Below are 27,715 nucleotides of genomic sequence, written 5' to 3' on the forward strand. Positions count from 1 at the left end.
GTCCTATGCTCTATCCTTACTCCCTTCCACATGTAACTATTCCCAAGTCATATTTCTTATGACAGAGTATTGACTTGCTGTTTCCATCTCTTTGCGCTGTATCTTTGAGTTGTATTCACAACTTGATGTGGAACACCCTTCCCATCAGACGGTTGTATTCACACCTTGATGTGGAACACCCTTCCCATCAGGCTGTTGGTGCTGAGAATTGAAACATTAAGGAAACCAAGAATTCCGCTAAGTTTGGATTTTGATGTCACCATCATTGTCCTTAGTGCAACATAGTCATAAATCTCTTCAGAGGATGTGAGCTGCTTCTGCATTCCCTTATAATGGATGCTGGGGCACTAGAAGCTGCTATCCTCACCCCCCACCCCCCCATGGGAGGGCTACACTTATCTCTCCCATGAACTTGAGTCTTTGGAAGTAGTCAACTTCTGGTGCTTTATTACTTGGTGATTGCTTCCTAGGGATAGGGTGTTCTCTGTGATGTTTTTCCAGTTTTGATAGGTCCCAATCACCTGGACCTTGAGAATGGGTCACCTTATGAGCTCTTGGTCTCTCCTAGCCATGGAAACTAGTCTGCCTTGATCTCCAGTTCTGTATCCAGTTTTGGAGAGGAGCTTCCTCCCATATCCTAGAGATAAAAGGTGTTTTGTTCGTGTTGTTGTAGGATCTTGTGCGTAAGGTATTTTTTTCTGCAGTGTGGATAAAGGGTTTTCTTCAACCTTGTCTGTAGCTATAATGGCTCTTTGCCTTCATCTTAAGTGACAGAGCTCACTTTTCCTCCCTGTGGTTTAAATAAAGCTTTTACTATTTTAGCAAAATCAGGAAATCATGTCTGTATCTCAGCCCCAATTTAACTTAATGTCTGCACGTAGGCACTCCCTCAAAAGCAGAGATTTATTTGTCCTGGCGGTGTTTTCTAGTCTTCCAGAGCCCTTGTGGAGGGAGCGGTATGAGAAGAACCTGTGATTATCAGCCTTTCTTGAGCTTGGATCTTTAGCGGCTTGCAGCTGTCATGTTAGATGAGTCTTGCCATTGCACAATTTATTAAAATTTTGACTGATCTCTGTCTGGAGATGTAGCTTCGTAGATGGAGTGTTATCTAGAATGTGTGAAGCCTTAGTTTCACAGCCATGTAAAATGCATGTGGTTGCGTGCCTGTAGTCCCAGCACTGAAGACTTGAAGCTGGAGGATCAGAAGTCCAGGTCATCTTTGGATACAAGCAAGTTTTTTTTTTTTTTTTTTTTTTTTTTTTTTTTTTTTTTTCGAGACAGGGTTTCTCTGTGGCTTTGGAGCCTGTCCTGGAACTAGCTCTGTAGACCAGGCTGGTCTCGAACTCACAGAGATCCGCCTGCCTCGGCCTCCCGAGTGCTGGGATTAAAGGCGTGCGCTCGGCTGATACAAGCAAGTTTGATGCCATCCTTGGATATATGAGATGCTATCTCAAAAACAAACACACAAACAACCCCTAAATACTAAAGATTTCCCTTTACCTATCAGTATGGTTCTACTTCCTTTTCTGATGTTATTGCCAGAGATGGAACAATTAGACTTGGTGTTCTTTGGAATTTAGATTGTTTGCCTGATAACTTCCCTTCTGATGGGCTCAAAATAAATCGTGGTTTTGTAGATTGTCTTCCTTAGGGTTGGAGTGATATCACTTTTAGTTTTCTGAATCTTTTTAAAAATTGTTTTTGGGGAGCTGGAGAGATGGCTCAGTGGTTAAGAGCATAGCCTGCTCTTCCAAAGGTCCTGAGTTCAGTTCCCAGCAACCACATGGTGGCTCACAACCATCTGCAATAAGGTCTGGTGCCCTCTTCTGGCCTTCAGCATACACACAGATAGACTGTTGTATACATAATAAATAATAAATAAAAAAAAAATTGTTTTTGGTTTTTCTGGGACAGGGTTTCTGTGTGTAATAGCCCTGGCTGTCCTGGAGCTCACTCTGTAGACCAGGCTGGCCTCAAACGCACTGAGATCCACCTGCCTCTGCCTCCCCAGGGCTGGGACTCAATGGCTGTGCCACCATGCCAGCACTCCTGGCAGTTTTCTAAATTTTAAGTTAACTATAGTTATTAAAAATTACAATTGTAATTATAAATACAATAGAAACGTTTGTAGTGACAGTAAATGATACAACTTTCTTTTTTCTTAGCCTACTTTTTCTTTTTAATTCATTTTATTTTTATTTAGCTATGCGTGTGGGTATGAACAAGTGTGTGTATCTCCACAGAGGTCAGAAGGGGCATCAGAACTGTTGGGACTGGAGTTACAGGCCTTGGTGAACCACCCAGTGTGGGACCTGGGAACCAGCTGTGGTTCTGAGAGTCGCCAGGGCCCTTAGCATCCGAGACAGCCCTGTAGGCCCCAGTCTTTTCATCCTAAAGGAACCTGGCTTCACTTTACTTGCACAGCTCCATTTGTTAGACTGAGAAAACATGAAGGTCTTTTCTCTTTACAGCTGAGTTGTGTTCAGACTGAGTCTAGTTCCCTCCAGTTGAGACCATGTCTCCTCTTTTAAGATGCTAGGTTATGACTTCTTTGTGGAGGTAAAATTGTCTCCCGTACTTCTGAAGCTAAACTGATGAAAAATAATAGTAGGTAGAAGTGTGGTTTAATATTCAAGAAAATGTTCCACAAATGTAATTTAATAATTAATATGTATATCAAAGATAGAACTAATTTCAAGATTTTTATGATGTAATATGCCATTCAAGCAAGATACTATTCTATAATTTATAAAATTAAATTTTATACTCTTTTAATCTCATCCTTCATATTTTGGTTATAAAATTATGATTCTTTGATCATCAGAAAACTATTTTTTAAAATCCTTTTTTTTTCTGCAGAAAACTGCATCAACAATTTGAAATGTATAAGGAACAAGTAAAGAAGATGGGAGAAGAATCTCAACAGCAGCAAGAACAGAAGGGCGATGCCCCAACCTGTGGTATCTGCCATAAGACAAAATTCGCGGATGGATGCGGCCATAACTGTTCTTATTGCCAAACGAAGTTCTGCGCTCGTTGTGGAGGTCGGGTGTCATTACGCTCAAACAAGGTATGGAGCTGAAATACGATCGTTTCCCAATAGCTGAGCTTACTGTTAATACAGTGGAACGATACCTGAAATCACTTATCAGATTAATCAAAGAGCACACAGTTTACCGAATGAGAAAGGTAATGTTGGCTGTTCTGTGGCCCTGAGCCATAGGTCTTTGACTTCATCACAGTGAAGACATTTACTGTTGCAGGGGGCTGCTTGTTCGTTTCCGGCTGCCCAGACTTCTGAAATAATCACACCAAAACTGTATTAATTAAACCACTGCTTGGCCCATTAGCTCTAGCTTCTTTATTGGCTAACTCTTACATATTACTTTAACCCATTTCTATTAATCTGTGTATCGCCACATGGCTGTGGTTTACTGGTTTAAGTTCCGTCTGGCTCTTGCGGGGCTACATGGCTTCTCTATCACTCAGCGTGTTTTTCTCCCAGCATTCCGTTCAGTTTCCCCCACCCAGCTCTGTTCTACCCCATCAGGCCAAGTCAGTTTTGTTATTCATTAACCAAAAAAAAAAAAAGCAACACATAGACAGAAGGACCTCCCACACCAATTTATAGATTAATTGATCTGCCCTTTGTTATGGATAGTGGAAACTGATCCAGAGCGACTAAGATAGATTCTTATAGAACTCTGTGTAAATTTTTCTATCGCCTTGACACTTGCACAGACTTTGTAGATTATTTTTTATCTTAGTCATTTGAAACAAGACTGGTTCAGCTCTGAGATTCTTTTCTTCATTTTATAACTTTGTAAGCTATACCATCCTTTGTTTGTTTTTGTATTGAGGAAATACCATTCAGCTATGGAATTTAAATATCTAGTCTTTCATATTTCTACTAGGCTTTTTCTCTGCTTTATCCTCCTTATTGAATATACTACTCATAGAGGACTTTGCCAATTAGCAAAGCCAGTATTGCAGATGCTCTTCTTACTAAGTCCTTTTGAATTTCTCTCCTTATTAATATTCTATCACCAAACTAATTACTTAGATAGTTCTTACATACAGAGTTAATCTTTATATGCATTATTTGGGAATAATTGTGGGAATTAGTTCTCCTGTGTGATTTCATGTTTTTATTTTCTTATTGTTTGTTTCTCTTAATGTTTTTTTTGCCCAGAGCTAATCCTTTATTTTTTCTAATGCTTCTTCTTGATTTGATCATGTTTTGTGCATACATGTATGTCTGTGCATGTACATAAATGTGTATGTATGTGAATGTATGTATGCATGTATGTATATTCATATATGTATATATATGAATGCATGTGTGATTTATCTATACATGACGTATGGTATAATTTTAAGTAAAAATGATATAAGCAGAAATCCTTAGTCTTAAAAGGAATATATTCAGTTTTTCAGTATTAAGTATAATTTTTTTCACAGATGCCATTAATTACAAATTTGCTAAGAATTCTTTCCTTTAAGATCTTGAATAGTTTCCCAATGCCTTTTGCCATACACTGAGATTAAAAAGATTTTTGTTTTTCCTTTCTTTAAGGTGGTGAGGTATTGACTGATTTTTGAATATTAAACCAACTCTGTTTTCTTCAAATAAAATCCATTTAGTCATTCATGATAGATAATTCATTTCATATATAAATGAATTTGATTTACAAGTGTCTTTTTTGATTTTGGAATTAACGTCACACTGGCCTAATGAAAAAGATTATATAAAGTATTTTACTTTCTTCAATGTTACAGGAGAGTTTGTATAGAACTGGTATTATTTCATTTTTTGATGTCTGATCTACATGCAGAACAATTGAGTTGCCCTACTCCATGACACAAGTCCTTTTTTAGTTATTAAAAATATTTGTTAGATCTTATCTGTGAAGTTATCTGGGCATGCATTTTTATTCATCAGGAAGGTTTTAAAGTATACTTTCAATTTTTTATTTGATTCAGAGTTCTTTTTTGTATGTGTGAATATATTTTCATAATTATATCTTAAGGAATTTGTTCAGTTTCACATAAATTATTAAATTTATGGATTTAAAAATGTTCATAATATCCCATTATTTTTAATATGCATATAGCCAGTGGTGATGCTGCATCATTCCTTATTTTGGTAGAGTCTTTCTTTTTTGTTGAATTTGGCTATATATTTGATAATTTTGTTGATCTAAAAATCAACTTGATTTATTGAATTTTCTTTATTTCTAAATTATGCTCTGATCCTTCTACTTCCTTTGGTTGAATTTGTAGTTTCGTAAAGGGAAAATGAAGTTTTAATATCTTTTTCTTCTCTGATATAAGGATCACACGCTCCTAATTTCTTTCAAGTACTGTTTTAGTTGCTTCCCTCAAATTCCAATTTAATTTTTTTTCATTTTTCCTTAAATTGAAAATACTTACAAAATTTCCTCATAGCCTCTCCATCTTCTGCTTTGATTCTGTCTCCAGGCCCTTCCTAAGCTTCTGTTTAGTGCCCTGCCCTGTGGACCTTCTGAGCAGTGGTAGGCGGGGTTTATAGTTGAGTGCCCTGCCCTGTGGACATTCTGAGCAGTGGTAGGCGGGGTTTATAGTTGAGTGCCCTGCTCTGTGGACATTCTGAGCCATGGTAGGCGGGGTTTATACAGAGCTTATCTTATCGTCCAAGCTTCACTAACATTGACCTTTGTGGCCTCATATTAATTACCTTAAAACATTTAACATTGATTATTTGAGGTCTCATCCATGCATATATGTATTTTGATGATGTTTACCCCTTCCCTCCTCTATCCACTTTCCTTCCCGTTATTCTCTCCCCTTTCTTCTCTCCCATTCTTTCAAATATTTCTCTGAGTCCAATTAGTGTTGCCCATACACACATACGTGTGCGGCCACCTGTGGACCATGGTACAGTACAAGGGGATGTATTCTGAAAAAGAGACTTTTCTCTCCTAACAGCCATCAGCTATCCGTTGCTCCTCAGCAAGAGGTGGGAGCTTCTGAGTTCTTCCCTACTCGGTGCTGTAGTGTTCACTGGGCTGATCTTGTGCAGGTCGTGGACAAACAACCACAGCTGCTGTGAGTCCCGAGTGTCTTGTCATGCCCAGAAGATACGGTTCACTCCATTGGCTCTTACACTCTTAGCGCCTCCATTTCCCCAGAGTTGTCCAGGGAGAGGGTGTGTGAGAGTGGCTGGACCAGCACTTCAAAGACTCTGTTTTCTGAGCATTTGTGAGTGTGTATTCTCCCTGCTATTCACTGCACAAAATCTGCTATCAGGTGTCTTAAAAGACGTTCTTCTAATCAGATACGGAGGAACACTGTTTAATCTGAGCTACTGGTAAGGCCAAGGCAGGGTGATGTTTACATTAGAGACTAGTTTGGGTTACAGAAGAAGATCCCATCTCAGTTAAAGTAAAACAGGACTGTAGACATAGTCCAGTGACAGAACAGGTGCCTGGCATGCTGATTTCCAATCCGAGCACAGCAAACCAAATAACACCGTGTTTTACTGCCTTTTGTTCAGACAGGAGGAGAAATCTGATCCGTGTTGCTCAGTGTAGACCAGAAACAAGTATCTTATGATATCTGATCATAGCTTAATTGCTTGCTAATATAAATCTCAGTTTCTAATGTATGGTACCTTTTCACTAAATAGAAATCTTAAGTACAGTAAAATGTTGGAATACTCCTTGAAAATGCATTATATTGTGAGCAACTTTTAATCTCTCTATATTCTAGCTTAGCTGCATGAACGGGTTTGTTGAAGAAGGAAGGGCCAGAGACAGGGTACTTCACACCCTCGTCTCCCCAGTCTTGATCTCTATCTGGGGACACATGCCAGGAACGTAAAATACATTAAAAAGCAGTTTAGATTTTAGTTCAGGGAAGACAGCTCTGGATTTCTTTATTAGTATTTCTAAGTTTTCATTCAAGTGAGGAGCTGAATATGGACATCTTAATTTATATTGGAAGACATTCATTTGGATGGAATGGCGGAAAGCCACCCAAGTTTTGAGATAAAAGATTACAAGGTTCAACTTATGTTTTCAAATTTGGTCTTGTAAATGCCCAGCTGCCTCATGTTATAGAAGACTTTTGCTTGCAACACTGGCTCAATGCACTTCTTTGATTTACCCTAGCTCCAAAGAATTAAGGTCAGTGATATATTATCAGACTGTCCTTTTAGAGAACACAAATATTTTAGATATCAATAGCTAGTCATAAAGCTATTAAAATTCTTTCTGTAATCTTCCAAGAGAACACAAGGAAATAACTGTTTTAATTTTGAGACTCTTTCATGTGGAACCATCCTTAGCAATTAATTATGTCTCTGAAGTACACTGAGGACAGGGAAAGAAGAAAGGAGTGCCAGTCATGTGGAAATGCCAGTACAAGATAGACGACAACACACTGCTGTTTATTATCCTCTTTTTAGACGTTACTTATTTAACAAGTAAAAATTGCATATGATTTTAATCAAATGAAAAAATAAGGAAACATTATTTTGTAACATTTAAATTGTGAAAAACACTGAATTGAAAAGACGATAAGCATAACTTGTAATAGGATTGTTTTTTTTAAAAAGCTTTACTTCTTTTGTTGTTGTTGTTGTTTTTTTTTTTTTTTTTTTTTTTTTTTTTTTTTTTTTTTTTGATTGTTCAAAACAGTGTCTCTGTGTGGCCCTGGCTGTCCTGGAACTCATTTTGTAGACCAGGCTGGCCTTGAATTCAGAGATCTACCTGCCTCTGCCTCCTGAGTGCTGGGGTTAAAGGTGTACGCCATCATGCCCAGCAATAAGGATTATTTTAAACTTCAAAATATGATAACTTGAATTTGTTTCTTTTGTCTTTTGGTAGGAAAAATTGGTTTCCATGTGTTTAATTAATTATCTTCTGCTTGATTAATCTAACTTAGAATTTTCAGAATTACACTGTTTAGCTTAAATAGAGTATTTCAAATGGGGCATTTCATTTTATAGTAACTTTTTATAATCTGTATAATAAAGGAATTAATCTAAATGACCTCTAAGGTTTCTTCTGGGATTAATATCTTATAACATCAATTTACTCACACAGTTCTTGAAATAGCTGATGAATGTACTTCTACTAAATGAAGCAAAAACTTTATTTCTATTGCTTAAATAATTTAAAAACTAACCAAGAAGCTTCATTAATTCTTGTTATTCTGTATATAGTGACTTAAACTTTGTTTTTGATCCTTCTCCCGTATATTATAATATGAAGGTGATGAAGACAGTGCTATTTTAGAAAGCTGGTTATTAGAAATTTGAGGAATGGGTGAAGTAAATTTATATAATTATATAAACATAATCTTTGGCAGAATTCTAGTACCTATCCATGGTTTATAGAATTAAATTTTGGAAAGAATTTTGGACAGTCATTTAATTAAAAAGCAAGTAGGGTTGTACTTGAAAGCTGGGTTTGGCTGCTGGTTTGATAGGGGGTGCTTCGCCTCCCAGAGTGCACAGTGGGCTTTTCCTTACACTGAATGGACTAAGTATGGAGGAATACCAAGATTGTATAAACATACATTTAATCACATCAGTTTAGAACACATCTGAGAATGTGTTCTGAACACCTAAACTTTAATGTCAACCTGAACGTGTGTGAGAGGCACAGTCTTAGAGGTTATTTTGGAGCAGGGAAAAACTGCTGGATGCAGGACAAGTTGTGGTCATGTCTGCATCTGAAAGCTGCATCTGCTTCCTGCTTGCTCTCAGACTCTTCATCAGTAGCTTAGACGAGCTGCTTATGAGTAACTAAGGCGAAGCTCAAGGTAGGAAATACTATTTACAATATATGTGGAAGAATAATGACCTCTACAGTGCATTCTAGTCATAATGCAGATTATATAAAGTTTAAAATACTCTCAGTAAAATAATTTCATTTCAAATATTAGCCCCAAGCAAATGAACAACCAAATCTTATTTTAAAGATATTAACAATACTTATGTTTAACTCTTTTTAAGTTAAAAGAATTAAAATCTACAAAAGAATTATAACATTGTATTCTTTTGTTTTTTTTAAATTTATTTATTTATTAAAGATTTCTGCCTTCTCCCCGCCACCACCTCCCATTTCCCTCCCCCTCCCCCATCAAGTCCCCCTCCCTCATCATCCCTAAGAGTAATCCGGGTTCCCTGCCCTGTGGGAAGTCCAAGGACCACCCACCTCCATCCAGGTCTAGTAAGGTGAGCATCCAAACTGCCTAGGCTCCCACAAAGCCAGTACGTGCAGTAGGATCAAAAACCCATTGCCCTTGTTCTTGAGTTCTCAGTAGTCCTCATTGTCCATTATGTTCATCAAGTCCGGTTTTATCCCATGCTTTTTCAGACCCAGGCCAGCTGGCCTTGGTGAGTTCCTGATAGAACATCCCCATTGTCTCAGTGTGTGGGTGCACCCCTCGCGGTCCTGAGTTCCTTGCTCATGCTCTGTCTCCTGCTCTTGATTTAATTCTTCTTCGTAAAGGTCTTAGATTCACTAGACTTTACTTATTCCCAGACTAAACTTCTGATATCTTTCCTGCTGCTGGAATAATCCTCAGATTTTATTCTGAAATTTTTAACTTTTCGAATATTGTCATCTGAACCAGAAAGCCAGGCCTCAGATTTCTTTCCTGTATCACTTTCCTTCACAAGTTTTTAACATTTAGTAATTTTGTGTCTATATGTGTAAACTGCTGACTGATGTCTCTTCAGACTCCATTCAGTTCTAGTCTCTGACCTGTTCTGTCTGCTGGAGTCTCGCCTTCTCAGACACTCCCTGCTAGAGGGATCCCCATCTCTCAAGTGACCGATGTTTCTGCAGCGGCTGAGTAACTTTCCAAGCACTCCACTCTTTTCCAGGTCCCAGACAAGCCCTCTAGGAGCGCCTCTCTTTAGCTGTCTCCATCTGGTCCGCTGTGCTCTGACTCATCCTTCTACTGCAGGCGGAACTATTCCCCTCTAGACTGCACTCTAAATCCTTACTGCTTGATGAACAATTGCTTGTTTTTGTTAACATAAGCATCACCTCCTTCATGGTCCTTCTTTGGGTATTCTGTCAACTACTTACTCCCTTGAGATACATTAAATTTTATAGATCTCTAATCTAGTATATTCTCAAATTTTATTGTTAATTGAGTGCATCTCTTTAATCCACTTTGACTGCTCAGTGTGAGTGTTTCTGTGTACTTGGTATGTAACAGGCCCGTGTATTCACTACTGAGTGAATGATGGAATGGGAAATTGGGATACATATCATCACCATCATTTTTAAACATTCAATTTTAGTTTTGGTAGTAACTTTTCTTTATCTTAGAGAATTTTATGTGTTTATACAATGAATCTTGATCATATATCTATTCCCATTGTCCCTGCCTCCCCTCAAATGCCCCACAATCAGGCCTTCTCAAAAATGAAAAGGTGTGGAGCCATCTGCTAGAATATAGGAAGTACACTAGTTTGGACTAGATTCTCCCTCCCCAGCTGCTCTCAGCTGTCAGTAACTCTCCAGGAAGGGAGGACTCTTAGGGATGACCTCTCCTGTCTTTGTGACTCTTGGATGGGTAGCTTGTGTAGTTCTTGTGCAAGTAGAAGGTGGAACGGTCCACCAAGCAGGGTAATTCTGTTTGAATTTAAGGCTATGTTTTAGAATTAGCTTGTTAACTAATGTGTTTCCATAAGGCTTTTAAAAAAGTATCCTTAATCTTGATAACCCACCCATTTCTACTCCTTCCCCGGGGGTATTAACCCCACGTAACTGGTTAAACTCCGGTACTCCCCACGTTCTTGAATGCTGTATGTATTCTACCAACCCTCCAACTGTATTATTTAATTGGGTTGTGAGATCGTCAGCATCCATTTGGCTTCCTATATACTGTTTCTTCGGACTAGATCCTCCTCCCTGTCTCCTCCATGCTCCTGTATCTACCTGCTTACGCCTTCCACCCTCCTTTTCCACCTCTCTGCTTCACTAGCAGTTATGATTTCCTGTCCCTAATGTCTCCCCCACCCCAGCACCCCTTTCTGGTTTCTTGGTTTCTACATATGCTACAAGTTAAACACACAAAAGGTTTGAGGCTAGGATCTGCATATGAGAGAGGACAGCTGTGTTTGTTTCTCTGGGCCTTTTTCCCCACCTCACTTGGCAGCATTTTTTCAGTATTCATTTGCCTAGAGATTCCATTTTTATTTATGACTGAGGAACATTATAGTGTGTATATAATATATAATATAGTGTGCACTTCCTTCTTCTTAGCCATTCATCTGTTGCTGGAGATCTCAGTTTCTGTTCTTAGCTATGAAGAGAGAACACGATGTTCTCAGGATAAGAAGTTTCTAGAGTCTATATGCTCAGACTGGGATAGTCAGGTCATATGGCAGTTCTGTTTCTAGATTTTTTTTTAATAAACACATGCACTGCTTCCCAAAGTGGATGCATTGGTTTGCAGTCCCATAAGCCTCGCTCCACACAGACTTATTCCTGAAGATGACCATTCTCAATGGTGCAAGATGGAATCTTGAAGTGCTTTTAATACTGATGGCTAGGATGTTGAACAGTTTTTTAAAGTGTGTTTCCTAGCCAATTTGCATTTCTTCTTTTGAGAATTTTTTATTCAATACCATAGCCCATTATTTTAAGGGAGGTTGTTTATTTTCTTAATGTTTTAGTTCTTTGTCTAGACACTGATCATGTGAGACGATCCCACCCGTGGGCTGGTTGTCTGGCCACTCACTCCACACTTTTCTTTGCTGCACAGAAACTTTTTAGTTTCAGGAGTTTCCGTTTGTTGATTGTTGGTCTAATTTCCTGTGCTGTTGAAATCTTATTCATAGCGTCCCTTCCTGTGCCTATAAGTTGACCTGTGTTTTCTACCTTTTCCTCTAGCAGGTTCAGGGTGTCACTTCTTAGGTTGAGTTCTTGATCAAGTGGAGTTGAGTTTTGTGCAGGGCAAGCGATAAAATCTAGTCTCTCTCTCTCTCTCTCTCTCTCTCTCTCTCTCTCTCTCTCTCTCTCTCTCTCTCTCTCTCTCTCTCTCTCTCTCTCTCTCTCTCACATTGAAGAAAAGTTTGACCAGCACCATTTGTAGAAGGTGCTGTCTATAGTGTATAGTTTTGGCATTTTTAAGAAATATCAGGTCATTATAGTTGCAGACTTAGATCTAAGTCCCCAATTCTATTCTGTTGAACTCTGTAGACAACATTTTTTTTTTTTTTTTTTTTTTGATTTTCAAGACAGGGTTTCTCTGTAGCTTTAGAGCCTGTCCTGGAACTAGCTCTTGTAGACCAGGCTGGCCTCGAACTCCCAGAGATCCGCCTGCCTCTGCCTCCCGAGTGCTGGGATTAAAGGCGTGCGCCACCACCGCCCGGCTCTAGACAACATTTTTTGATAAAGCTCCTTCTTTAAGCTAATATAAAGGTCAAGTATAGAGGAAGAATTTAGTTTTTAAGAGGCCAGGCCTGAGAGAATATTATGGCGGAGTGAAAGTGGGGCCTTTCAGTTGATTCGAAATGTTCAAATGCAAGAGAATAGAGAGCGCAGTCAGGGGTGGAGCTGCTCTTTTGGGCAGTGTATAGTAGGAATAAAGGCTACATCTAGGGAGGGTTTTGGGGGAAACTAAGGCTCTCTTGGCTATGATTTTTCTTTGTTATGTTTATACATTTAAAATATTGAGACTATGACCTGCAATTGCCAATTACAATAAATAATAATTTATCTTCAGTGAGTTATTTAATTTTTCTTTTCATTTATGTAAAAATTAGAAGAATCCTAATTTGATAGAAATAATTTGTATAATAAATATGAATAGTTCATGTAATACTTCATTTTATCTACTTTTGATAGTAGTTGAATTGAGCAATAATGTTATGTTTTATCATTTTTATATGTAAAGGCTTTATTTCTAAACCTTTTTCCATTTTCTTAAAAGCTGCTCTTATTTAAGAATGGAATTAATTATTTCTTTTGTTTTGTCTTTTCTGTCTTTTTAAACTTGCTTTCGTGGATATTCACACCCAGGAGGACAAAGTGGTTAGAATCTTTTTCTTTCTGTCTATTATACTTTTTCTTATTGTTATTGTCAATTTAATTTTGTTAATTATATTGCATGATAATTGCTAAACATTATAGCATATATAAGCATGCTGATTTTAATGAAACAAAACCCAACTTGCGTTATATTAGATGCAAGTATTCAGTCTATTAGATGAAAATATTAATTTTTATAGAACCCTAAATTTTTATAATTTAATAGTTTTGTAATTTAATATTTAACAGCTCACAACATTCTCCATTATGATATGCCTTCCTTTACCTTACAATGTTTTTCTAAGCTCATTGTTATATTATTCAGATTTTATGAAGTTTCCAAATTAATATGTAGAGTTAATGCCTCAAACTGCAATTCCATCAAAAATGTGTTTACTGAAATAATTACCTTGTAGTTTATCATAACTATTTAATATATTTCTGTTCCTCTCAATACTTTGTGTTATGAGTTAGTAAATACCCTAGCTTTTGAATGTCTGGTTTGCATTAGATCTGCTTTTAAGACTGATGCCTCTGCATATGGACACAAAAATGTTTCTATTGGGGTAACTTTTGGTGAGTTGGACTCAGCCTTGTTCCTGTTAAGATTTCCCCATTTCAAACGGCACACACGCAAAGAAGTTGAAGACTTCTACTTAGTACCATGTTTTTTTCTGAATCACCTGGAGTTTTTTGCCTCCTTCCTTAGTTTGTAGCTGCTCAGCTGGGGACAGTGCGTTTCGTGACAAATATTGAGTCTGGATTTGGAATGAACTCTCAGAGTAGAAGAAAGAACATTATAATTCTTTCCTTTTAAAATTCCTGTACGAATCCTAACAACTTTTAGAGGCTGTTTTGAAGATGACTAGGCGAATGAATTCACTGACTTCATCATCCTTAATATGGGCATGGTTCTTCAGAAAACCTGTGAGCTTCCTACCATCTGCCTTCTACCAGAGCTTACTCACAGTCCATGCAGTTAGTGACTTCAGAATCTCTGGCGCCTTTTGTGTCTGGAGTTAACGTAGGATGCATGATGGTCTAACTGCTATCTTTTCTCCCCTTTATATCAGGGCTCCTATTCCAGAAACTGGAAATTTAATGATGGAAACTTAGCTTTCATGTGATGACAAGATTTCATAATTATCACTCAGTGGTTTAAGTCAGGGATGACTGGCAGATAAAATATATTTGTTTATATGGTTTTGGAACATACAGTGAAACTGGACAGGCTTTCTTTTGACTCTAACATAGTAGGTGATATTCACAAGAAGCTATTGAACTCTTAAGAAAGGTTTTAGTGATAAATTGATAGTTAAACTCAATTTTAATTAATTTAAATTTAAAAACCACATGTAGCTAATAGCTATGAAAGCATACATTTTCCAGTTGCATAGCTTACAGATGGTGATAAAGGTGTGTTTTTGAAAAACATCTTAGCAGAAATAATTATATTAAATGGGCTTCTAGTAATTATGAAAAATGTATTCTTATTATTAACATTCTTAAGCATTGCATCTGTTTTAATTAGTACTTTTACAACCTTTTCCTTCAACCAACAAACACGTTGTTGTGCCCCGTGTGCTAATTAATAGACATAAGTACTTGAGTATATTAGATAAAGTTTTATAATGAGAACTCATTACGTTTAAAATATATTACATTAACTTGAAATTCTAAAACTACATGCAGGAAGCTGTGCATTTGTGGAATTTATATGCACGTTGGAAAGTGTAAATATACAATATGTCAGTAATGTTTCTTAGAATTTGGTCAATGAAGCTGTTGACTACCAGGTCATTAGAGGTTACCTAACAGTGATTGACAATCTCCCCTCAAGCTCCTCTGCTGTCTTCATTTTGTATAAAAAGACGAAATGTCAAATAGGTTAAATAACTTTACCAAGGCCCACAGCTAAATAGTTATATTTGGCATGATTTGTCTCAGAAATTCTCTGGCTGTGTTTTTATTGTCGAATTTAGTGTGGGGCTTTAGAAGAGAAATTGTGCACACTTCTTTGTACACTGGACCAGCAGAGTCAGAATAGCCCAAGGGGGTTTTGAGGTTTCTCTTCCTTGTTAGTAGTTGTTGAGATAATTCTAACGTGTAGGTGAGTTGAGATGCCTCTGTTTTCTCTGACTGTGAACCCTGCTTCTCTCAATATTAACGTATTCAGAAGCCAGTGTGTCACAGATCCTAGACTTCCACATGTCAGCAGAACATGAAGAACAGAACTGTAGAGGCAGCTCGGGCTGTCAGCACTAAGCAAGAAACTGTTTGTAATATGTACTCTGCCCTGGTTTAGATTGAATTTCCTTGTTTTGTTTCTTAATTTAGCATGTATTGGAAATGATTAATCTAGGTAGGTATTATTTCATCTTAATATAGAAAGCTAATAGTCTGCCAGTGTTTGGGGGGGGTGCAGATTTTAATTTATTGGAATAATCACTGTGAAGGTTGTGAAGTGGTTACTGAGAATGGGGAAGAACATACATCCTCAACATGCCATGCAGGAGTTCCTAGTGTATCTTCTCATAGACACAGTTTACAAATGGTGGTTCAATAGAATAGTAGTATGAGTTACTGCCTGAGCTGGGCAGGCGTATTCTGAGTGCCTGCTGGCTCTTGGCAGTCTGTTGGTGGGGAAGGAAAGAAATGCTGTAGTAGTTAGGCCTGGCTTGCAGGACTTCCTGTAGAGAATGATGATTTGCAGTCTATATAACTCTGCTCAGAATATTGTGCCTTTCCCTTCAGCTCATTATAAGATGGTTATGGATGGGAACTTGGCTGTGCTTGTTAAAGGAGGAGCTGAGATGGTGGTTCAGGCATTGATTTTGAACTATGCTTTTTCTTCAAGATTTTAAGTTATTTGAAAAAAATTTATACTTTCTCACATTTTCAATATGACAGCTAATATTCTCACCAAGTTTATGTATTTTGAGGCTAAATTTTCTAGCATTATGAGTATCAGCATTTTATAGTAAGAGTATTGTACCTGATAAAGAATATAGCTAGTAAATTTTGAAGGGGATAACTTCCATCAGTGTCAAAAACGAAACACAGATTTTTGTTCCTGCTGATAGTTTTCTTTCCTTGTTTCTGAAAATATATTTTCAGCACATTTTTTTGTTAATCTTTTGAGGATCTCATCTATTGCCATCACGCATTTTGATCATATCCTTCCTCCAGTGCTCTTGCATCCCCATTCCTTCTCGAGTTCATGTCTTCACACACACACACACACACACACACACACACACACACACACACACACACACACACACCAGAGTCTACCGACTCTAGTTTGTTTTGCCCGTGTGTGTAGACAGAAGTTTCTGTCTTGCCTGGTTTCACAGGCATTCAGTAACTTTGGCTGTCCTGGAACTCACTATGTAGAGCAGGCTGGCCTTGAACTCACAGAGATCCACCTGCCTCTGCCTCCCAAGTGCTGGGATTAAAGGCATGTGCCACCATGACTTTAATCTTTTTTTTTTTAAAGGACTTTCTTAATCCTTTTTCTTTTCTCTCCCAAGCTTACATATATTTTTAAACACACTGTAAACTGTTTAGAGTTGGTTTTTTTTTTTAAGTCTGAATCTGTCTCTATTGTATATCTCTATATTTTTCTGTGCACGAGTCTTTAATCTGCTAAGCCGCATGACTAGGATTAAAACTGTGGCTTTGGTGACTGGCTTCACTCTGTTTCTTAGTTTTCTGAGAGTCTAGCTTTATAGCTGAGGTACAAGCAGGAGCCATACTTATTGATACAGTTTTGTGGAGTTTCTAGGTCCATCCCACCACCATGAATTCTGCTGGTTGCTTTTAAGTACCATTTAAGTGTTTCGTTGCAAGGCCTCTTAAAAGAACTGCAAGTTTTTTGTCACTAATGCTGAGTCAGGAAGTTTCTCTTAAAGGAGCTGCACCTCTGCTTGCCTCTAACAAACAGAGCCCACCTGAGAAAATGCTGCTATCAAGAAGCCACGCTTGACTCTGTTCTTTTGTGTCTAGAATACCTTCCCAAGCTCTCTCAAGTTTTATGTGGACGTAGTGGCCAAATGTTGGGCACCATTTGTAGACTGAAGTTTCTGTCCCTCCCAGTCCTGCAGCCATTCGGTCCCAAATAAACACACAGAGGCTTATGTTAATTATAAACTCTTTGACCCATTGTTCAGGCTTATTACCAATTATTTCTTACAACTTAAATTAACCCATAATTCTTATCTATTTTTAGCCTTGTGTCTTGGTACCTTTTCTCAGTGAGGCATTCTCATCTTGCTTCCTCTGCTTCTGTCTTTTCTCTTTCCAGAATTCTCTTAGTTTGGTTGCCCAGCCTATGCTTCCTGCCTGGCTACTAGCCAATCAGCACTTTATTAAAACCAATACGAGTGACAGATCTTTACAGTGTACAAGAGCATTATCCCACAGCACATATGCACATGAAGATAGGGTTGACCTGTAGGACATGGGCAGCATATGGGGGGGCCTCAGCCCTAAAATAGCTCCTTTTCCTACATCAGAAGCCTGCAGCTCCTCAATCGGAGGTGAGGCCTCATGAGCTTCCCCTCGTCCTTGCTGGAGTGTTGTCTGGTGTGATCTTGTGCAGATCTTGTACAGGCACCATGGCTGTTGAGAGTTCATGGCTGCAGCATCCCTGTCTCTCCCTGAAGACACTTTTCACAAGAGTTTTTTGGTTCCCTAGCTTTATTAGTATTTTCACGCTCTTTCCTATGTCTCTGAACTGTGAGTGTACAAGTTGTGTTATATTCCACAATATATAATTTATGGGGACGTGTACTCACAATCACTTGTTCTCTGCCCTTTGATCAGTTCTGGTTGAAGCTTCTCTGATGAGGCATGAGAGCTGAACTAATTTATGTGCAAAGGGATAAAGATTTAGAACACAGTTGGATACTATGTTAATTTAGAAGAATAACAATAGGAGATTCTCCTGTGGGGTTTGTGAGCTCTAGCCATGGGTTTCTTTGCTAGGTTTTCAGTACTAGGTGTGACTTCCCTCCTATTGACTGAGCCTTTATTCCAACCAGAGAGCTGTTGGCTAACCCCAGTATGATAATCCTACTCTTGCATTGGCCATTATTGCAGTTCACAATATTTACAGCTGAGCAGGACTTTTGATAAACATTTTCCCCTGACAACCTGGAAGTTAGTCATCAGGAAGGAAGCTTCTAGGTCATTACGAGGTCCACTTCTCCAAGTTCTGTGACCAAAATGTGTGGTGTCTTCAGCAATAGAACAAATAAATAGAAAAAAAAATAATAGAAGAACTTACCTTCAAGTTCTGTCAGTTACCCCAAAGCAACAACAATAGCCTAACTGCCTCTGAACCACCTGACAAACAATTCAGAGAAAGGTATCCCATGCCTGACAAGGCCTCTTTGTTTGATGCTCTGTGACTTCTGGGGAGAGCATTACTTCCTCATGTTCCTCCCCAGTTCTTCTTCTACACATAGTATGCTTTGGTAGGTGTTCCTATATCCAGAAAATTTACTTGTATATATATTGTGAAAAACATCTATTTATAGTTAATCACAACAAAATGTGTATAATTTGAAATGAGACATTCAAATAATTCCAGAAGGTTTAAGACTGAATATTTTCTACTAGATTGATTTAAATTATAACAAGAACTAATACACAATTTATTAAAGTAACAGGTACAAGTTTTAATTGAAATTATTAATTTAAGAAATTTTACTAGAAATTAATTTCTTAAGGGAAAGGGTAGATCGACTATCTTTCAAAGTTGTTCATAAATATTTTGATTTAACATTGATTCTCTTTTGTTTTAATAGATGCATTTGCTGAGGAAAGTTTTCTCAGTAATAAGACCATTTGAATAGAAGTTCAGTTATAAACCATTCACTCAACTCTCTGACTCTTTCCCAAGAACATGACATAAGGGTTGTGGTCTATCATTAAGAATTATCTTAAATTATATATCAGTTGACCAATAGTTTATGTTTTCCTTCAACTTTCTGAAAGCAAAGAACCTAAAACATTAGACTTGTAAAATTTAATACTGAGTGAGTGATTCATCCTGTCAGTTTCTGGGAGTTATACCAAAATGGCATTACTGATAATTATCAAATGAATGTTCTTATTTTTCTTTGACTTAGGGATACCTTGTTTAAGCCAACATCCTAAGAAGGATTTGGAAAATGTTAATTTTAGTATTCTGCCAGTTACAATTTATACTATGAAATTATTTTTTCATTTTATATGCTTAGTTATTTTTAATATCTCTTAGAACTGCCTATCTTGTTTTCAGTTTGTAGAAAAATAGAACATGTTAGGTAAGAGGCAGAGATAATCTAGTTGTCAAACCCAATCAGTCAAATTAAAATTGGTTAATCAAAGTCTTACGTTGCTTTCCAATTAAATAAATATTCATACTCATTCTTTGCTATGTATATATGTGTGTTATATGCATGTTTATGTGTGCTTGCCTGTCAGTGTAGCATGTGGAGTCCAGAGGTTGATGTCTGTGACCAGCTGCCTCATCCTGCCCTGCCATGCCTTCTCAGTATGATGGGCTGTGTCCCTTCAACTGTATACACACTGTGACCAGCTGCTTCATCTCCTCTGCCATGCCTTCTCCCTATGATGGGCTGTGTCCCTTCAACTGTACACACTCTGTGACCAGCTGCTTCATCTCCTCTGCCATGCCTTCTCCCTATGATGGGCTGTGTCCCTTCAACTGTACACACTCTGTGACCAGCTGCTTCATATCCTCTGCCATGCCTTCTCCCTATGATGGGCTGTGTCCCTTAAAGTATAAATAAACCTTTTCTCCCCTAAGTTGTCTTATTGTCAGATATCTGATCTCATTGGCTGTAAAGAAACGAATACAGTGATCCTTATGTAAGTTGTGAAGTAACCAAAACAATCTGAGTGTGAGCATGCACTGGTCTGAAATGTCTTCGTCACCCAATTCACAGGCATATCTCATGGGTACCACAATTTCACTAAACATGCTGTTTTCGTTGTTATTTGGGGTGACTGGGAGTTTGTTTGTTAAGGGTTCTGAAGTTATGAAGGTTCAGTACTTGCTGAAAGTTTTGTTTTCTGTTTTGGAGAGTCTATTTATTTATTTATTATGTATACAATATTCTGTCTGTGTATATGCCTACAGGCCAGAAGAGGGCACCAGACCCCATTACAGATGGTTGTGAGCCACCATGTGGTTGCTGGGAATTGAACTCAGGACCTTTGGAAGAGCAGGCAGTGCTCTTAACCTCTGAGCCATCTCTCCAGCCCATGGAGAGTCTATTTAAAATTGACTATCTCCAAAATTCACCTTCTGTTTGCTAAATCATCCTTCTAAATAAATAAAAATAATCACAGAATTCAAGAAAACAGCTGTCTTTTTGATATGTTTTTCTGTCAATGTAAGTTCATTATAATCATGCTTATATAATTAAAAGAAAGGATGAATAATTTATAGTAGCAATTAATCTTGACTTCATTTTAACTTCAGAAGTACAGCCTTGTAAATTTTTGCTGGCCCGAGTTTCTCTCCCTTGTTTGTCTTTATTCTAAAGAAGACTTATTTCTTTGTTCTGTGTTATTGTATGTAGTTTGTGTATTTGTGCCAGAGACTTACTTCCTTTTTCCTGTGTTATCACGTGCAGGTTATGTGGGTATGTAATTTGTGCCGAAAACAACAAGAAATCCTCACCAAATCAGGAGCATGGTTTTATAACAGCGGGTCTAACACACCCCAGCAGCCGGATCACAAGGTTCTTCGAGGGCTTCGGAATGAGGAGGCTCCTCAGGAGAAGAAAGCAAAGCTACATGAGCAGACCCAGTTCCAAGGACCCTCAAGTGACTTATCTGCGCCTTTAGTGGAGAAAGCGCGATCTCATGGACTCACCAGACAGAATTCTATTAAAAATGGGTCAGGAGGGAAGCACCCGATCGCCAGTGACATTCCTTCAGACAGGTAAGCATTTGGTTTACTCTCTAGGTAAAATTTGTTTGTTTGTGTGTGAGCGGGTATGATGTGTGTGATGATGGTCAGAGGAGGATAACTGTGGCGTTGGTTCTCGCATTTTGTGGGTTCTGGAGTTTGAACTTGGGTCATCCGACTTGTGTAGTATGTGCCTGCTGACCCAAATGTAGTATTCATAATTTTCATTCCAAGCAGAATAAGTATATATGCAAATTTTAAGCAACAGCGAGTTGTCTACATGTTATATCCATTTTTTAAAATTCCTTTTCTTTTGGTAAATGCTATATGTGAAGTTTATGATTTGAGCTATGACAGATTTAAAGTATTTTATGTTTGATATTCACAAGACTATAAGACAGGTTTCCAAGAATAAAGAAATGAATCTTAATCAGCTTTTGTTGCTTTTGTTGTAAATTGTGGCCTTCCTACTGGGTGTACCAGTTTTTTTTTTTTTTCCTTTTTTTCTGTAGTCTTTCTTGAGTGAGTAAAGACAGAGGCTATTTCTACCTGTGTTTATAGGCATTTATATATTTTCTTTGGTGACCAGACTGTGGGTTTTTTTTTTTTACACTTTTTAATGAAATTGTAAAAGTGTTTTATATTTCTTTTTAAGCTATATGAATTACAAATGTTTCTTTTTAAATTTTTTAAAATATAATTTGATTATATGCAAGGTGTAGTCAGAGGCTGCTTGTTCATTCCTGGCTGCCCAGACCTGAAATAAACACACAGAAACTGTTTTGATTAAAACGCTGGGGATCTATCTGTCTCTGCCCTCTCGGTGCTATGCTTACACACCACACCTGACTATTTACTTGAGTGACAGTGATCTAACCTGAAGTCAACATGCTTGTGTCCTGGGCACTCTATCTCCCCAGCCCCTAATTTAAACATGGTAAATGCTTTTTGTATAAATATATATAAAGACCTATATAAAGACCTGGTTCCTATGCTCACCATAATTAAATTATTTTCATATCTCCTTCACTTAGCTGACCTAAGAAAGCAACTGAAACATGTGCCAGGGCTTCCTCAGGTTACCCTGGCATCCTGCATAGTTTGGGATTTGTCTGTATTTTAACTATTTTATGAAGGATTGGATTGCAATGAACTGAGATGAACAGGAAAAGCCTTCACTCACGGTTCCTGCCAGGATTTCCTCCTGAGTAGGATATATGAGCACTGAACACAGTTCTCTACTAAAGCATAGTTGGTAATACATCTTTCCCTGCTTTTAAAACATGGTGAGCATTCTCTTTTGAATGATAGGTGGCAGCATGCTGGAATAAAGTACAGTGTGACAGGAGAGTGTCTGGTGGCGCTACATGTGTTTGACACTGCTGCTCCCCTTACAGCGGAGTCCTGACTCAGTCTGTAATATGTACGTAGGAACAAGATTTCTGGGAGACTTTGGACATTATAGGTTAAGTGTATTTGCATATGTTCAAGAAATAGATAGCATGTAGCCGTGCCCTTCATACAATGTTTTTGTCATTGTGGAATATGAAGTTTCACTTTTTATATATTTTTGCTTGATAATGAAAATGTCTTAAAACAAGTATTTTATCAATTAGGTGCCGTGCATGGCGCCCCCGTGTCTGCGCTCTGTAAGCTGGCACCCAGTTACCGAGCTTCGGGCAAGGGGCTGGAGGTTAAAATACACAGACACACACAGACAGAGAGACAGCGACACGGGTCATCCTTGAATTCCCCAAGAATGCCCCCTTTATTGTGTTCAGGGGCAGATTACATAGAGATAGCCACGCCCCAGCCAAACCCACCAGAAACCACTCCCCTGCCATCAGGAACTCCTGAAGGTCTCGTGCTCAGAGCAGCTGTAGGCCCTCAGATCAGGGGATTACAAGAAAATCAGGATCTGGGGTCTCACTGCTCCCAACAATTAGGTACTAAAAACATTATTGCTAACTTGGTAAACTACATAATTTTTGTCAGCGTTTGCTGGCCACTAGAGGGCTCATAGCCACTGGACATACATTCAAAAAGAATACCGTGTGGTGAAGAACAACATTGGCTTCAAAACAACAATAACTAAAAAGAACTCTGTAAGCCCTAAAGTTGGGATGGGGTGGCTGAGTGGTTAAGAAAGCCTCTCAAGTTGAAGTAATACAGATGGAAAAGATGCATTTTACCCCTTACTCGGTGAAACATGACTTTCCTTAAGGATTTAAGTACTCACTGCTCCCCCCCCCCCCCATTTTCATTACTGGATCTCAATTTACCAAAATAATGGGCTTTATTATATGTATACTATATTATGTTAACCCCTTATCCTCTTTTGATCTTGGAAACTGACTTCAATCCCAAGTTTATTCTCTTCCTCCTTCCCTCCCTCCCTCCCTCCTTTTCTTCCTTTCTTTTGTGTGCATGCAAATACTGAACTATTGGCTCCACTATTCCATAAGTACTGAAATTAAAAAAGTTTTTTTAAGTGAATGCCTGTCAGTACCAAAATACTGAAATTTTCTTCTATAAAGCAAGGGAAGACTTTAACAAGGTCAACAAATCTAGTGATGCGAAAGTCGGGTGCATTTTGTTTATGACCGGGTTCCTAGCATCTTGCACAGCAGTTGGCACTGGCGCTGCTTGAGCAGTTACTGGAGTCTCAGCTGCAAAGATACAGTTGATGGCCAAGATTACATATAGTCCCCATGTGGACTTGTTAGCATTGAGATACAGTATGAACTCTGCTGCTTAAAAAAGTCTTTGCACATGATTCCTTAGTGGACATATAGAGAAGTGCTTTAGAATGGGCTACATGCATTGGGGTTTGAAATACGTAACTGATCTTGCCAGTGACCATAGAAACTGTCTCACCTAAAAAGGTGTTTATATTTCAGACAGAGAACTGTGCAACTTTCTAAGTTACTTACACCTTATAATTTTGTGTTGGTCTTGCTTTTCCAGTGTTAAGTTTACTCCAATTTTGACATTGTAAAAGTTTGTTCATTTTCTTCAAAGGTTGGCCTAAAATTGAAGTAACATACAAAACATAAAAACAAAAAGTCTAATAAAAATATTTTGTATGTAGGTCTAAACAATATTAAATTAAAATATTTATCAGTGAGAATTCAGTTATTTCCTTCAAAATGAGTTAGTATTATTGCTGTTTATATGCCTTTGATAAAACTATTTTGATGGGGGCTAGAGAGCTGGCTCAGCACTTAAGAGCATTTGCTGCTCTTCCGGAAGACCTAGTTTGGACCCAGCAAGCACATGGTGACTTACAGACATCTGGACCTCCAGTTCCCTAGGATACTATGCTCTCTTCTGGCCTTCATGGTTCATGGATAGACATGCAAACAAAATGTGTACATAATTTTGCATGGGTCAATTTTTAGGATAAACCAGAATTCCCATAATTGCAATCATTTGGTTAAGAGAATACATATATACAGTTGAAACTTTTATAGGCATTGCCAATTTGCCCTGTATAGAGTGTGTACTAGACTTTTTTAATTTGACCAACATCTACTAGGATTCTTACTTCATAGTTCTTTAGCCAATCACATGTAATAGAACTTTTGATCTTTACCAATCTGCCTGTCAAAAATGATATAGCATTATATACTTTAATAATTTTTCTATCATGACTGAGTAAAGTTGGATATTTCTGCATGTACTTAATAATATTTAAATTTCTTTTGAACTGTTCATTTTTATCTTTTTTCTATTGAGTTGTCTATAATACAATGTGGTTTTAATAATTTCTACTTATATTGTGAAAAGAAACTTTTGTATAGATTATGTTTGTGGTTTATATTTTGTGTTACAAATGGCAAAGATTTAGTGACCTTAGACAACTTAACTTTGCTATCCCCCCGTTCCTCTGCTGAACTCAAGGTTTTGACAAGGGCTGGAATCTCATCTGACGCTCAAGGCTCTCTTCCACTGTGCCGTCAGCAGAAGTCATTGTCTTGCAGTCTTGTGACAGGCCGTCAGCCATCAGAGGCTCTGTGTCCCCAGCCGAGCTGGCACCGTACAGCCTGGCAGTGCAGGAGACAGTCTATGCTACTTGACATCTCCAGGGCTAGCATGATGGGCTACCTTACCTGGGGTAATCTTTCTTGATTACTTTAGAGCTGTCTTAGGGGGCAATAATACATCTGCAAAATTACTTCCCTTTGTTATATAATGTGACCTAGTCATTGGTGTGATGTCGTTTTCACAACCCCTACCCATACTCTGGGGGAAGGAAAGCTGATGGCAGATGAATGACCTCCACTCCTGTAGTGGTGGCGGTGTCTGAGGCTTAGGTTGCAAACCATCCCCTTCCCCAGCTTGTTATTAGCATTTGATTTTTTAATATTCTTCTTTTCCTAACACATACATGTCATAATTGGATATAATTTCTCTTTCATGCTCTTGATCTTTTTCTTGGGAACTGGAGATGTAACTTACTTGGCATAAAATTAATCTTTTAAATATATACAACTCAATCATTTTAACATACCTTTGAGCTCATACAACCATTGTGATTGTGTAATTTGAGACTATTTTAATAGTCTCAAAAATAAACCCCAAACTAATTAACTATTGTCTCCTGTTTCCCCTCATCCCTCTAGCCATCATGAATCTGTTTCATGTTCTGTGTTTTTGTCTGTTATGAACATTTTGTAAAGATGGAATCTTTGAGATGTGTGGCTTTTTATTTCTGGCTTTAATTTGCCTCACTGTTTTCTAGAGTTTATTCACTTCTAGCCAAATCCAGTAATTCGTTCATTCTTAGGTCAAGGTGTGGCTCACTGTTTGGGCTGCCGAGTCACCACTGGAGGTCTTTGCAGCTGCCCAGTTTGCAGAGTCATTGTTTTTCCTGATGGCGGTGCCGCTGCACACACTTGTGAGGATGTGTGTTTAGTTCCCTCTCTGGGTAGATGTGGATGGTCCCGTCTGCTTTTCTCCATTGTTAGCTTTCTCTCTGCTCCTTGGCTATTTACGTTTCTTCTTTGGATTTTTTTCTAGTTACATACTTCATTAAGTAATTAAAAACCCTCTACCAAAATTAAAACATATTCTCAAGATTTCTTCTAGACGCAGCAATATCATTAAATGATAAAATAGGAACTGACCTGGAACTTCTAACAGTGTGGCAGTAGGCACAGGGTCCGCCCTTTAAAATATGATTATCCTACTGCCGTACTTTTTATTGAGTGATAAATGTTTTCCTTCTCTTGGCTTGTGATATCATATTTATAACACTGAGTTATTATATCGTAGGGTGTATTTATAACATTCAATTCCATTCTGTTAATCAATTTTTACAAACATAACGTGTAGTTACTAAAAAAGCTATCTGAGCTATTAGATATTGATAGCAATAAAACGGCAGCATAAGTTTTGATAAAATGTTTAAGTTCATAGATACTTAATTTTCTTCGAATGAGTATTGAGGATGTAGCCAGTGAACAAGGAAGGTGCTAAGGAGCGGGAAACAATACTTTGCCAGTCATATAGCTTGAATGTGTTAGTATTCAGATAAAGTGAAACGGAAGACCTCAATTAAAATACAATTGAAGGATGAGAGTCTTTCCTGGCAAAAATATTGGCTGTAGGTTTTTTTGAGTCAAAAAGCTGTAGTTATCATACTGGCCACCAGATGGCAGAAGTGCACTCTGAAAAAATGTTTTGCAGCTCAGCCCTTCCAGCCCCACTCTCTGCTAAGACCTTGTAAGATCAGATTGGAAAATGGATTGCCTTTCCACCTAAGACCGTGAGAAACAAACCACTGCCTTTCAGGTTGAAAGCTAGCACTTATGTACCATACAGATGTGCCTTTAGCTCCGGAGAGTCTCAGCTTTAAAGCTAGCACTTACCGTACAGATGTGCCTTTAGCTCCGAGAGTCTCATGGGCCAGGTTTATGTTTGCAGAAGCAAGTTTTAGAATTGCTTTTAACTTCACCAATACTGCAGTATTAAACTCTGCAGCATCAAGTGTTCAGCCCCTCGCAAGTGTTGGTTCCCTGCCATTCCCAAGCCAAGCAGATAGTACCCTCAATTATTTTGCACCCTAAGTGTAAATACTGAACTTTCTTTCTAATCTTTTTCCTGCTGACTTTTATATTACATTTGTTTGTGATTTTGGTCAATTCAGTTTCAGAAATGTCTTTTGTATCCAGTTCTTCATTTTCAACAGATCCTTTCACTGGCTTTGGTGGGCATCATCTTATCTTATTTTCTTCCCATACCCTTGCTTTTCAGTGAATTTGCACGGTGTACTTTGTTTCTAGAATCATACTATTTAAGTAAAGCTGAGGCAAAGTCATTTTTGATGCTTCCCTATTTGCACTTAGAGTTGAAAACACTTTAATCGAAATATTATTGCATAATTTTCCCCGTTCCTCCTTCCAGTTCCTCCCACATGCACCCCCTCAATTGTTCTGTCTCAAAATCATGACCTCTTTTTTTCCCCTAGCTATTGTTATATACACACATATGCACATGCAAATCATAATATAAATGCAAAATCCTTTCAGTGTTGCTTATATGTACCTGAAGTTTTAATTCTTAGCTTCTAAGTAGACAGTATTTCTCACTGAGGTTGCTTCTTTTAGTTGGGGAAGACAAATATATAGAATACTGGCAGCTGTAGGCCTGTGTGTCTGACTGCACAGAACTCTAGGTGGCACCCGTGACTTAAATATGAGTTTTACAGCCAGAGTTTTCTACTTTTCAAGGCCTAGTTACA

At 38.0% G+C, this 27,715-nt stretch overlaps 1 protein-coding gene across 31 annotated transcripts in view; it reads left to right on the top strand.

Annotated features, from left to right (window-relative positions):
- Positions 1-27,715, top strand: part of Rims2 (regulating synaptic membrane exocytosis 2) — a 377,964-nt gene that overhangs the window by 71,890 nt on the left and 278,359 nt on the right. For all 31 annotated transcript variants that reach the window (XM_057791762.1, XM_057791764.1, XM_057791769.1 and 28 more), the window contains 2 exons: positions 2,860-3,070; positions 20,693-21,003. In XM_057791762.1, coding sequence (XP_057647745.1) covers positions 2,860-3,070; positions 20,693-21,003 — 522 coding nt within the window. The remainder of the gene's footprint in view (positions 1-2,859; positions 3,071-20,692; positions 21,004-27,715) is intronic.

Source organism: Chionomys nivalis, chromosome 17 (genome assembly GCF_950005125.1).
Source record: "Chionomys nivalis chromosome 17, mChiNiv1.1, whole genome shotgun sequence".
Taxonomy (NCBI): Eukaryota; Metazoa; Chordata; class Mammalia; order Rodentia; family Cricetidae; genus Chionomys; species Chionomys nivalis.